At 43.2% G+C, this 12,827-nt stretch overlaps 1 protein-coding gene across 1 annotated transcript in view; it reads left to right on the top strand.

Annotated features, from left to right (window-relative positions):
- Positions 1-12,827, top strand: part of TMPRSS3 (transmembrane serine protease 3) — a 73,235-nt gene that overhangs the window by 23,071 nt on the left and 37,337 nt on the right. Inside the window, exons 4-8 of the mRNA XM_077299093.1 lie at positions 3,895-4,011; positions 5,731-5,847; positions 7,789-7,912; positions 11,901-12,029; positions 12,448-12,491. Coding sequence (XP_077155208.1) covers positions 3,895-4,011; positions 5,731-5,847; positions 7,789-7,912; positions 11,901-12,029; positions 12,448-12,491 — 531 coding nt within the window. The remainder of the gene's footprint in view (positions 1-3,894; positions 4,012-5,730; positions 5,848-7,788; positions 7,913-11,900; positions 12,030-12,447; positions 12,492-12,827) is intronic.

Raw genomic sequence — 12,827 nt, 5'->3', positions numbered from 1 at the left:
CTTTACACATCCCATTAACAGGAATCCCCACAACCTGCTGCTGTAGTGGGGCTTCAATATGACCATTCTGTCTCTCCTCTGAACAACCCCATACTGCGTCAACTTCCCATATGTCTTCAAAGATCACAAAGTCCCGGTCCCTCTCAAAAGGGTAGAACAAGTCTGGTGTTATACCGCCATCTTGGCACTTTACGTTTTTGGACATATCAATAATCACTCTGTCCACAGTATAGTCAACAGTGACCCCATGAATGCATCGAACATTGACCTTTTTCTCGGTTAGACAGAGAACGAGAGGAGTTCACCGTCAGAGTCACCTGACTCTTTGAGTCCAGCAGTCCAGATACTCCTTCACGGTGTAACATAACAGTACACACCTGTGGGCTGTCATCAAATGGGAAGTCTATGCCGCACTCGGAATACACAAAACACAAACATTGTTTTTCCCCTTTTGAAAGCTCCACCCCTTTTTGGGTCACCACCCCCTTGTGGGCTACTGCCCCCTTGTGGACCATTTTCTCCTTTAGGGCCACCACCCCTTTTAGGGACTCCACCCCCTTTTGGGCAGCTACCCCCTTTTGAGACGCAGCCCCTTTTTGGCCAACCATAATTATTTGGGCACTGCTCCGTTTTTGGGACTCCACCCCCCTTTAGGGACACCACCCCACTCTGGGTTACACCCTGTGGATTTCCCACAGCACTCTCAGGCCCCAGTTCGCCCAGCACACCAATGTGACTCTGGCCCTTTAAGGGTCTGCACACTCTAAACCAGCAATGTCTTTTTTTTTTTCTTTTCTTTCTTTGCTGCAACCGCGCTGCACAGCTCAACCGCAGACTTCATGGACCTGCCGATCCACAGCAAGCCACTTGTCACCTTCGTGGACCCGCCGATCCACAGCAAGCCGCTTGTCACCTTCGTGACCCCACCGAGCCACAGGAAACTTCGTGGCCTCACCGAGCCACAGCAAGCTGACTCTCAGGAAAAAAAAACTCAGTCTCTCACTGACCCCGGTCAGAACACCACAGACTCCGGTCTGTTACGCACCCGGCTTTACACACAGCCCAAACATAGTTTTCCACTGACCCCTGTCAGTACAATACACGGTTTTCAGACCGTCACCCGTTGGCAACTTCACGGGTTCCTGGACACCCCTCGGCCTCAGAGGTGCCCAGACACAACAGTTTTCTCACTGACCCCGGTCAGTATTTACTCACGGTTTTCAAGACCGTTACCTGCCATTGCCACACAGGTTCCTGGGACCCTCTTCTCCTCAGAGGTATCCACAAACTGCAGTTCTCACTGACCCCGGTCAGTATTTACTCACGGTTTTCAAGACCGTTACCTGCCATTGCCACACAGGTTCCCGGATCCCTCTTCTCCTCAGAGGTATCCACAAACTGCAGTTCTCACTGACCCCGGTCAGTATTTTACTCACGGTTGTCAATACCGTCCAATCTTCTGGCTCAGACCAGCCAGCGCTGCAAGACGTGCTCCTTGGATCTTTGCCCGCATCCGAAACACCAATTGTAGCATTTCACCCGCTACGGGTCTAGGGGACACTCGCTTAGGTGCGGCGGATGACACTCAGGAGACACATTTCCTTAAAAGTTCACAGGGTTTATTGCTCCATAAACCATATTGCAACAGGAACAACAGGTAAACAGTCTTACGTCAGACAGGTGATTCCCCAATGTCCATAGTAGAGCTCCGCTCTCTCACGTCTGTGGGCACACAGACCATGCTATGTCCAGCACCTAGGCTCTCCAGCCTAAAGATGGTATCTGTGTGTTGTTCAGGACGTCTGTCCCCACGTGGAACCGTCCAACACACAGGCCACTCTGCAGTGTCCAGCCAGGACACATGGAAGTGTGTCCACCCTGACACACACCCACACACTCACACCATGTGCTACACACACCTCCATTATGTAGCCTGAAACCACACCCAGGAACCCATCACATGATTAGACATGTGGTTCTGACATCACCACAGGTCCTGAAACAAACATAGATAGGCATGGTTATGCCCCTTACCCAGGGGTGAGGTATATGGGTAGCCAGACCCTCCCATCTCTCATAGCTACCCGTAACCCGGACCCAAATATACCAAACAATGCCTTATTACTTTATGTGCATTAAAGAAAACACTCCGGGTTACATCACAGCGACAAGCCTTCTCTGTGATACATACCTCCCGTCGACTATCCAACCTTTAGCCACGCTACAAGGTGTACTTTATCTGTCCTGTTGAGGGCAGAGCAAAGTACTGCAGTGCGCAGGCGCCGGGAAAGGTCAGAGAGGAACGGCGCCTGCGCACTGCAGTACTTTGCTCTGCCTTCAACAGGGCAGAAAAAGTACGCCTGCGCAGGAGCCACGACAGGAAGCAAAGAAGTGGACATCATCGTATGAAGATGGGAGGTGCTGGACCCGCAACGCGATACCCATTGGACCGGACTGCCTCTGGGTGAGTATAATTTAACTTTTTTTCTTATCTTTCAGGTTACATCGGGGGCTTATCTACAGCATTACAGAATGCTGTAGATAAGCCCCTGATGGCGGTGGCCTTAGCTTATAGGCCTAAAATGGGGTGACAGATTCCCTTTAAGAGAAGGATAGAGTCTAGATCACGTGAAGTAATTATCCCCCTCTACTCCTCCTTGTAAAAACCTCATCTGGACTACTGGGTCCAGTTCTGGGCGCCACATTTTAAAAGAGACATCGAAAAACTGGAGCAAGTTCATAGAAGAGCGACCAGGATGGTGAGCAGACTGCAGAGTATGTTCTACGAGAAACGCTTAAAGGATCTGGGCATGTTTAGCTGAAAAAAGAAGGCTAAGGGGAGACTTAATAGCTGTCTACAAATATCGGAAGAGATGTCAAAGTGTAGAGGGATCATCATTATTCTCATTTGCACATGGAAAGATGAGAAGTAATGGAATGAAACTGAAAGAGAGAAGATACGGATTAGATATTCAAAAATTCTTTTTGACTGTGAGTGTGATCAATGAGTGGAACAGCCTGCCACGAGAGGGGGTGAGTTCTCCTTCAATGGAAGTCTTTAAACAGAGGCTGGACAGACATCTGTCTGAGATGGTTTAGTGAATCCTGCATTGAGCACGGGTTGGACACGATGACCCTTGAGGTCACTTCAAGCATTCTATCATTCTATGATTCTGTGATACTTTGGAAATCAAGATCTGGAAATCCAACCAAGCAAGTATGGACCCTTGACTTTGTCTATACCTTGCATCTGCCTGCCATCACTTGCAGATGCTCATCACCAATTGGTGACTATGGAAATCAAAACCTGGGAATCCACCGAGAAGTTTAGACTCTTTCCTTTGTCTATATCCCGTTTCTGTCTACCATTTCTTTTTGTCGCTTGCCACCAATTGATAACTGCTATAGAAGTCAAGACTAGGGAATCCAACCAAGAAAGTTTGGACCTTTGCCTTTGGCGATGCTGACCTTTTTTCTATAGCCCGTTCAGCCTGGCAAGGCATCCCTTGCAGACATTCATCACCAATCAATGACTAATTTAGGAGTTGTAACCTGGGGATCCAATTTTGGAACGTTTGAACCCTTGCCTTTGTTTAGTTTGCCCTTTCTTTAGCCTATTTGTGCCTGACGTCACTGTAAGAATACCTGCCAACCATCGGTAACTAATTTGGGAGCGATAAACTGGGAAAGTTGCATGAGTGGTCTATGGATGAAGAATGGGATTTTTTTTATCTTCTCCATGGTCTAGTCATTGCCAACTCAGTTGAGGTTTAACAACATCAAATGCAAAAATTAGGATTTTGGAATGGCGGTGCCCTTGTTGATGCCGTTAGATGATGCAGAAACTTCCGAATTCTTTGCATACACTTTTCTGATTTATTTATTTTTTTACAGAGAACCAAGAAAGTGATGGATCCTCCAAGTGCCATCCCATCATCCCTATGAAATATCTCATTATCATCCTTCTCGTTGTGCTGGCTATTGTCCTGGTGATTGCTACCGGCCTGATTGGTGAGTGCTATTCATTATTCAGTGGCATCTCCATTAAATTGTCAAGGATTAAATGTTTTACAAGCCACTTGAAAGAAAGAATAGAGACGGTTAGCGGCTTTTTTTTCATTAAGCAAAGCAAGTTGACCTTTCTCACCTTCATTGTCTGATGGTGCGATGAATGGCCGATGACTTGATAGCTTGTTTATCAGTGTATTAATGGCTTAATTGGACAGTAGACATTCATTATGTTGGATGAGTTTCATGCACTCTTCTACTTAGTGAAAATTCACTGTCTAACTGTGTCTAATGTCTGGTCCCTGTGCAATTCCAGAACACATTAATCTTCTGCGGGTCTCCTCTCAAGTCTGCTCGGTTCACTCCATAACAACAGCAGCCTGTCGAGTGGGCATTTTAGAAAATAGACTGTGTATCGATCAGGATTTTACATGGGACGTGAAGAACCTGCATTAGATGTAGGTCTCTGAGGTTCCTATATCAAAAGAAAACCCTAAAACATGTCATATCTCACCCTAGAACTTAATTCCAAACCTCCTTCCTTCCCTTAGACTGCTTATTTCAAGAAGACGGATTGTTTCTAGTTGCATCCATTTCTGTGCAATCGTCCCCACCCTCATAGATCTTTTGCTTGAGGATACTCTATAGGTTCTCAGTAGGGTTGAGGTCAGGAGAGAATGGTGGTCACATCATGAGTTTCTCTATCTTTATGCCCATAACAGCCAATGACTTGGAGACTTCTTTGCAGCATGACATGGTGCATTGTCAGCATGACGATGATTTTGCTACAGATGGCACGGTTCTTTTCTTTTTCACCAAAGTGTTCAGTGAGAAACTCTATATACTTTGCCCAGGTCATTTTCTCACCTTCAGGGACCCTAAAGGGACCTACTAGTTCTCTCCCCATGATTCCAATCCAAAACATGGCTCCGCCACTTCCTTGCTGACGTTGCAACCTTGTTGGGACATAGTGGCTATCAGCCAACCATCCAATACTCCATCAATCTGGAACATCCAGGGTTGAAGGGAATCATCAGTAAACAATTCTGTATTAAAATTAGTCTTCATGTCTGTCTAGGCCACTGCAACCATTTCTGCTTATGAGCTGAGCACTGTTAAGGGGTGGCCGAATAGTAGGTTTATTTGCAACTGGAAGCCTCTGGAGGATCCAACACTTTGAGGATCGAGGGACTCCAGAGGCATCAGCAGCTTCATACATCCGTTTGCTTCTTTGTAATGGTATTTTAGCAGGTGATCTCATAATCTGATTAATTTGTCTGACAGAATCATTCCTTATTATACCTTTAGCTGCACAAAAAAGTCTGTGCTTTGTATCAGCCACAAATCTCTTCACAGTACGATGCTCATGCTTAAGTTTTTGGGAAATATCTAATGTTTTTATACCTTGTCCAAGGACTAATTTCAGTGACCCCAAGACCACAAGCCATCCATGAGGTTATTAGGAAACAAAAAATTCCATCTTTATGACACTTAAATCCAATCTGCATAATAATTCGGACCGCGGTGGAGTTAGTTTTGTTCTTGCTGTTATGTTGATGCATGAAACTTTCTGAGCTTGCGGTGGGCTCATGCATTTACACAGCAGCCAATCTGAACAAGAAGAGCTGCAGCTTAAAGTTTTTGGGGAGAGCTCAGTAGCCTGGGGACATGCAGCAATAGATAAAATGGTAGATAGCATGACCATATTTTTTTGTCTTTCAGTTCATTACACATGTCCTGGGAAGATCCGCTGCCAATCCTCTTCAAAATGTATCCTAAAGTCCAAACGTTGCGATGGAGTCTATGACTGCCCAGATGGAGATGATGAACTCAGATGTGGTAATCTCAGTATTCCCTTGTTGATATTCTTCACATGATGGTTTTTAGTATTTTTCTTAAGCTCTAATTTTACACTGAGTAGATTCCCATTAGTGAATATTGGAGAACTACAGTTATTGGTCAATAACTAACGGAAAATACTCTATACTCCTCCTCCTAGACCTGTCCTCTGCTTTGGACACAGTTGACCACTGCCTCCTACTACAGATCCTCTCCTCTTTTGGCATCAAAGACCTCGCCCTATCCTGTATCTCCTCATACCTTTCCAACCGCACATTCAGCATCTCCCACTCCCACACTACCTCCTCATCCCACCCTCTCTCTGTTGGAGTCCCCCAAGGCTCTGTTCTAGGACCCTTACTCTTCTCAATCTATATACTTGGCCTGGGACAACTCATAAAGTCCTATGGAGTCCAGTACCACCTTTATGCCGATGACGCTCAGATCTACCTCTGCTGTCCAGAATCCCAGAGTGTCTATCAGCCATATCCTCCTTCTTCTCCTCTCACTTCATCAAACTCAAAATGGACAAGTCTGAACTCATCATCTTTCCTCCATCTCATAGATCTTCCTTACCTGACCTTTCACTATTAACGACATCACACTTTCCCCCATACTGGAAGATTGCTACCTCGGAGTAACCCTTGACTCTGCCGTCTCCTTCAAACTGCACATCCAAGCTCTTTCCACCTCTTGTCGCCTCCAGCTCAAAAATATTTCCAGAATCCGTCCTTTCCTCACCCGTCAATCTACTAAAATGCTTGTGCATGCCCTCATCATCTCCCGTCTTGACTACTGCAACATCCTTTTATGTGGCCTCCCTGCTAACACCCTTGCACCTCTCCAGTCCATCCTTAACTCTGCTGCCCGACTAATTAATCTCTCTCCTCGCTACTCCTCCGCTTTCCCCTCTGCAAATCTCTTCACTGGCTCTAATTCCCTCAGTGTATCCAGATCAAATTACTAATACTGACCTACAAAGCCATGCATAACCTGTCTCCTCTATATATCTCTGAACTAATCTCCCGATATCTTCCCTCACGTAATCTTCGATCCTCCCAAGACCTCCTTCTCTCCTCCACACTTGTTTGCTCCTCATCCAACCACCTCCAAGACTTCTCCCGAATATCCCCCATCCTCTGGAATTCTTTGCCCCAACACATCCGACTATCAACCACATTCGGATCCTTCAGACGGAACCTGAAAACCCATCTCTTCAGGAAAGCCTACAGCCTGCACTGACCCCGCTGCCTCCTCATCACTACCGGAGATACTGCCTCGCCAACAGCGGAGCTCCTGCAACCCTCAACCTATTGTCTCCTTCCCCATAATCCTGTAGAATGTAAGCCCGCAAGGGCAGGGTCCTCGCCCCTCTGTATCAGTCTGTAATTGTTAGTTTACTGTAAGTGATATCTGAAAATTATATGTAACCCCTTCTCATGTACAGCACCATGGAATCAATGCTGCCATATAAATAAATAATAATAGTTGGTCAGAACTATTACAGATATCCAAACAATAACCTCCTTAGTATAAGTAGTTTCAAAAAGAGCAGTGGTTACATGAATTGCCAGCTTTACCATTGACTGCTTCTCTGTAAAGCACAGACTTGTTTTAGGTCCCGCCCACTGCAGCATAAAAGAAGATAACACAAGAAATCATAAATAATAATAAGACAACGGAAGGAAAGATCCCTGATTGCATTCTGACAGTCCTTAAGGGAAGGATTTTTATTAAACATTTTCTTTTACCAGGTGTAAATGGCATGAGAGGCAGAAACACTAACAGTGAGCCCCAGGCTGATCTGCTGGCTATGGATGATTTTACCAAAGCCCTGAATAGCACAGCAGATTATTATTTGCAGTGAACAGTAAATGGCGACAATAACAATGGCACAATTCCATCATGAGATAATAACACTATTTGTATCACACGTTGCAGTGCGTCTGAGCGGACGGAATGGCGTGTTGCAGGCCTACGCCGCCGGCTCCTGGAGAACCGTCTGTTCTGACGGATGGAAAAGCTTCTATGGGAATCTGACTTGTAAGCAATTAGGGTTTTCAAGGTAATGAAGATTCCAGTTATGTTTGTGCTTGTTTCTTTTGGAAACATTTTGAGAATTGGGTGGAAACTTTCTAATCTGTCCCTTTATTTCTGTCCTTTTATTTATTTTCTCAGTGGAGTAATTATGCTTGCTCTGGGGTTGCCATGAAATTAAGAAAAATGGCCTAACAGCAAAAAATGTGATAATATAACTAATAATTACCCATTCCGATATAAATAAACTGTTACCATTCCCTTCGTGAGAGAGCTGCGTCCCTGTGAAATTTGGCATTTGCAAAAAGTTCTATAAAAAAAGTAATTATGATAAAACTCAGCTGTCAATTTATTCTGAAATTTCTAAAAGTAATAACAGAGGAACAAAAGTAAAAAAAAAATTGCAAAAGTTAGATAAAAATGTATTCAGAAATTTCCAGGAGTAATATCAAAGGAACAGAACGTTCTGAAAAATAAAAAGTGGTAAAACTCAGTTGTCAATTTATTCCGTAATTTCCAAGAGTAATAAGAAAGGAACAAGAAATTCTAAGAAAAAAAACCTAGAAAAACTTTTTGTCATTTTATTAAGAATGAGCAATAGTAGAGTAAAAAAAAAAGTTATAAAAGTTGTCAATTTATTCAGAAACTTCTAGGAGTAATAGAAGAGCAACAAGAAGTTATAAAAAAAAAATCCTTGTAAGACCGCGTTGTCGATTTATTCAGAAATTTTCGAGAATAATAAAAGACGAACAAAAACTTAAATGAAAAAAAAAAAAAATTTTTTTGACACTTTATTCAGGAAATTCTGAGAGTAAGACTATGTACCCACATTGCGGATTTTTCTGCACCTTTTTTGAAAAAATCGCAGGTAAAACGCATTTTACCTGCAGATTTTCTGCGGACTTCCTGCGTTTTTTTGTGCGGATTCCACCTGCGGTTTTACCCTTACGGATTCCTATTGAGGAGCAGGTGTAAACCACTGCGGAATCCGCACAAAGAATTGACATGCTGCGGAATAAACAATGCTGCGTTTCCGTGCGGTATTTTCCGCAGCATGGGCACAGCGGATTTGGTTTTCCATAGGTTTACATGGTACTGTACACCACACGGAAAACTGCTGCAAATCCACAGCGTCCAATCCGCAACGTGTGCACACAGCCTAAAAGCAGAGGAACAAAAAGCTAAAAGAAAAAAAAAGAAAAACTTTACGTCACTTTATTCAGAAATTTCTAGGAGTATTAACAGAGGAACAAAAAGAAAAACTGGTAGCACCCAGTTGTAAATTTATCCAGAAAGTTCTGAAAGAAATAAAAAAAGAAAAAAAAAGTCATAAGAAAAAAAAGTGTGGAAAAATGTATTGAATAATATTAGGCCGGCGTCACACTCAGCGTAAGACAATACGGCCGTAATACGGAGAAATGTTCCCAAAATAGTGATCCGTAGTCCGGGTGTGTCAGCGTATTTTGCACATGGCATCCTCCGTATGTAATCCGTATGGCATCCGTACTGCGAGATTTTCGCGCAGGCTTGCAAAACCGACATCTAATGGATTTATGTGCTCAAATGTTCGGGAAAACATATATACAGTATATATATATATATATATATATATATATATATATATATATATATATATATATATATATATATGTCATTGAGACACATATATATATATTCTGTATTTAGATTTCATTCAGCGCGATATCTGTGAAAAGCCGGTAATTCAATTGCCGGCTTTTCATTTCTCCTGCACAAACCCGACAGGATATGAGACATGATTACATACAGTAAACCATCTCATATCCCCTTTTTTTTTGCATATTCCACACTACTAATGTTAGTAGTGTGTATGTGCAAAATTTCAGCGCTGTAGCTGCTGAAATAAAGGGTTAAATGGCGGAAAAAATTGGCGTGGGCTCCCGCGCAATTTTCTCCGCCAGAATGGTAAAGCCAGTGACTGAGGGCAGATATTAATAGCCAGGAGAGGGTCCATGGTTATTGGCCCCCCCCGTGGCTACAAACATCTGCCCCCAGCCACCCCAGAAAAGGCACATCTGGAAGATGCGCCTATTCTGGCACTTGGCCACTCTCTTCCCACTCCCTGTAGCGGTGGGATATGGGGTAATGAAGGGTTAATGCCACCTTGCTATTGTAAGGTGACATTAAGCCAGATTAATAATGGAGAGGCGTCAATTATGTCACCTATCCATTATTAATCCAATAGTACGAAAGGGTTAAAAAACACACACACACACACATGATTAAAAAGTAGTTTAATGAAATAAACACAGCGGTTGTTGTAATAATTTATTGTTCTCTCAATCCATCAGGAACACCCTCGCTTGGAAAAATAATAAACGCACAAGATACATACCTTCTGGTGAACCGTCTCGTCCCACGAAGTAATCCATCTGAAGGGGTTAACTAATATTACAGGCAGGAGCCCTGCTAATGCAGCTGTGCTCGTGCTTGTAATTCCCCAGCGAATGAATGAAATGTAGGTCATTGACCTACATTTCCTTCAGTCGCGGTGATGCGCCCCCTGGTGGATGTCCTCATATGACCTGGAGCGTGGAAAAAAGTTCCCAGGCTGCAGTTCATGAGAACATCCTGCTGGGGCGCATCATCGCGACTGAATGTAAGTACAGATCCAGCTTTCCTTTCAGCACCCGGGGATTACAGGCACGAGCGAGTGGTTTATCGCAGCTCGTGCCTGTAATATTAGTTAACCCCTTCAGATGGATTACATCGTGGGACGTGATCTGACATCTGAAGGTATGTATCTTGTGCTTTTATTATTTTTCCAAGCGAGGGTCTGCAAATGGATTGAGAGAACAATAAATTATTACAACAACCGTTGTGTTTATTTCATTAAAATACTTTTAAATCATGTGTGTGTGTGTTTTTTAACCCTTTCCTACAATTGGATTAATAATGGATAGGTGACATAATTGACGCCTCTCCATTATTAATCTGGCTTAATGTCACCTTACAATAGCAAGGTGGCATTAACCCTTCATTACCCCATATCCCACCGCTACAGGGAGTGGGAAGAGAGTGGCCAAGTGCCAGAATAGGCGCATCTTCCAGATGTGCCTTTTCTGGGGTGGCTGGGGGCAGATGTTTGTAGCCACGGGGGGGCCAATAACCATGGACCCTCTCCTGGCTATTAATATCTGCCCTCAGTCACTGGCTTTACCACTCTGGTGGAGAAAATTGCGCGGGAGCCCACGCCAATTTTTTCCGCCATTTAACCCTTTATTTCAGCAGCTACAGCGCTGAAATTTTGCACATACACACTACTAACATTAGTAGTGTGGAATATGCAAAAAAAAAGGGATATGAGATGGTTTACTGTATGTAATCATGTCTCATATCCTGTCGGGTTTGTGCAGGAGAAATGAAAAGCCGGCAATTGAATTACCGACTTTTCACTAACACCGCTGCGTATTTCTCGCAAGTCACACTGCTGGTCCGTGTGGAATCCGTATTTTTCTCGCCCCCATAGACTTTCATTGGCGATTTTTTTTGCGCAATACGGTGACAAACGCAGCATGCTGCGATTTTGTACGGCCGTAGAAAGCCGTATAATACTGAACCGTAATATACGGCTAATAGGAGCAGCCCCATTGAGAATAATTGTGCCGTTTATTTTGCGAGTTTTACGGACGTAGTTTATGCGCTCATACGTCCGTAAAACTCGCTAGTGTGACGCCGGCCTAAGAGTAACAAAAAGTTGCAAAAAAAACTTGGTACAATCCGATTTTCAATTTATTCAGAAATTTCGAGGAGTAATAAAGTTACAAAAAAAACAAACAAACAGGTAAAACTCAGTTGTCAAGTGAATAATAACAGAGGAACAAAAAGTTCTAAGAAAAAAAAACTAGAAAAACTTTTGTCATTTTAAAATTCCAATGATTTGTCGTTTTATTTCTATAGTTTCATATTTTCTTTCAGAAGTTTCTTCCTTTTTTTATTATCATCCCGGCGCTCATCTTTCTCCCTTTACGTTGCAGTTTTGTGAGCACCGGCTCCGTGCCAGTGGCCGCTGTGGAGGAACGGTTTAGGCGAGAATTTGTGTCCATAACTAAATCTCCTAATCCTGACATGCGGGAAACATTGATCCAGCAGATGATACAGGGGCAGTAAGTAGTGGTGCCGATCCCACCGCACCAAGGACCATGATTATAGGTGGTGACACTACGGTGGGAGAGTACAGGGTGACCGTGGAGGACAGGTCCGCTGTCTATGGAGGACCCATCCTGTCCTGCATTACACAGTCACTGATTTGAATGGACCGTGTAATACCTCGTTTCTCCTGCGGGAGTGCTGCTGGGAAATTGAACACCTTCATTCCAGGCTTCTCCACAGATTACAGCAGATTTTCAGATTTTTAAGAAATCCTCCTAAAACTTTGGGATTGTTCAGTGTGGAGAAACACAATGGGAGACAATTTATTTCACAGTTTATTTGGCACAAAATACTAATCTTTTTATAAATGTTGGGTCAATAATAGTTTATAAATTAAAATACACCGGCGTTAACTCATATTTTTTTTTTAAGGGAATTCTGCTCCTCGAGAAACATCACCACGGTAAAGTGCGTGGGTGAGTATTTCATACTGATCGGAGGGTTTAGGCGATATTTGTTGAGGAACAGGGGGAATATTTCGTTAAAGATCAGGATTTTGTCACCAATTTACAAAAAAAAAATGAAAAAAAAATCTGATTATTAATGCAGGCTGAGATGGTGGGTGTCAGCATTTGTACAGTGTCAATAAAGTTTCAAAAAGCTTTATTGACACTCACATTTCTCCATCATTTACTGAGTTATTAATTTTTTGACAAAAATAAAGTTTGGTGTTTTTTTCTGAAAAAAAAAATTTAAATCTATTTTGGGGGTCTCTATAGTTAATTAACATATTACTGACTGTTGTAAAATCC

The sequence above is a fragment of the Ranitomeya variabilis genome, chromosome 3 (assembly GCF_051348905.1).
Source record: "Ranitomeya variabilis isolate aRanVar5 chromosome 3, aRanVar5.hap1, whole genome shotgun sequence".
NCBI classification, from domain to species: Eukaryota; Metazoa; Chordata; class Amphibia; order Anura; family Dendrobatidae; genus Ranitomeya; species Ranitomeya variabilis.
The sequence above is the reverse complement of the archived record's forward strand: the minus strand, read 5'-3'. Positions and strand labels throughout refer to the sequence as shown.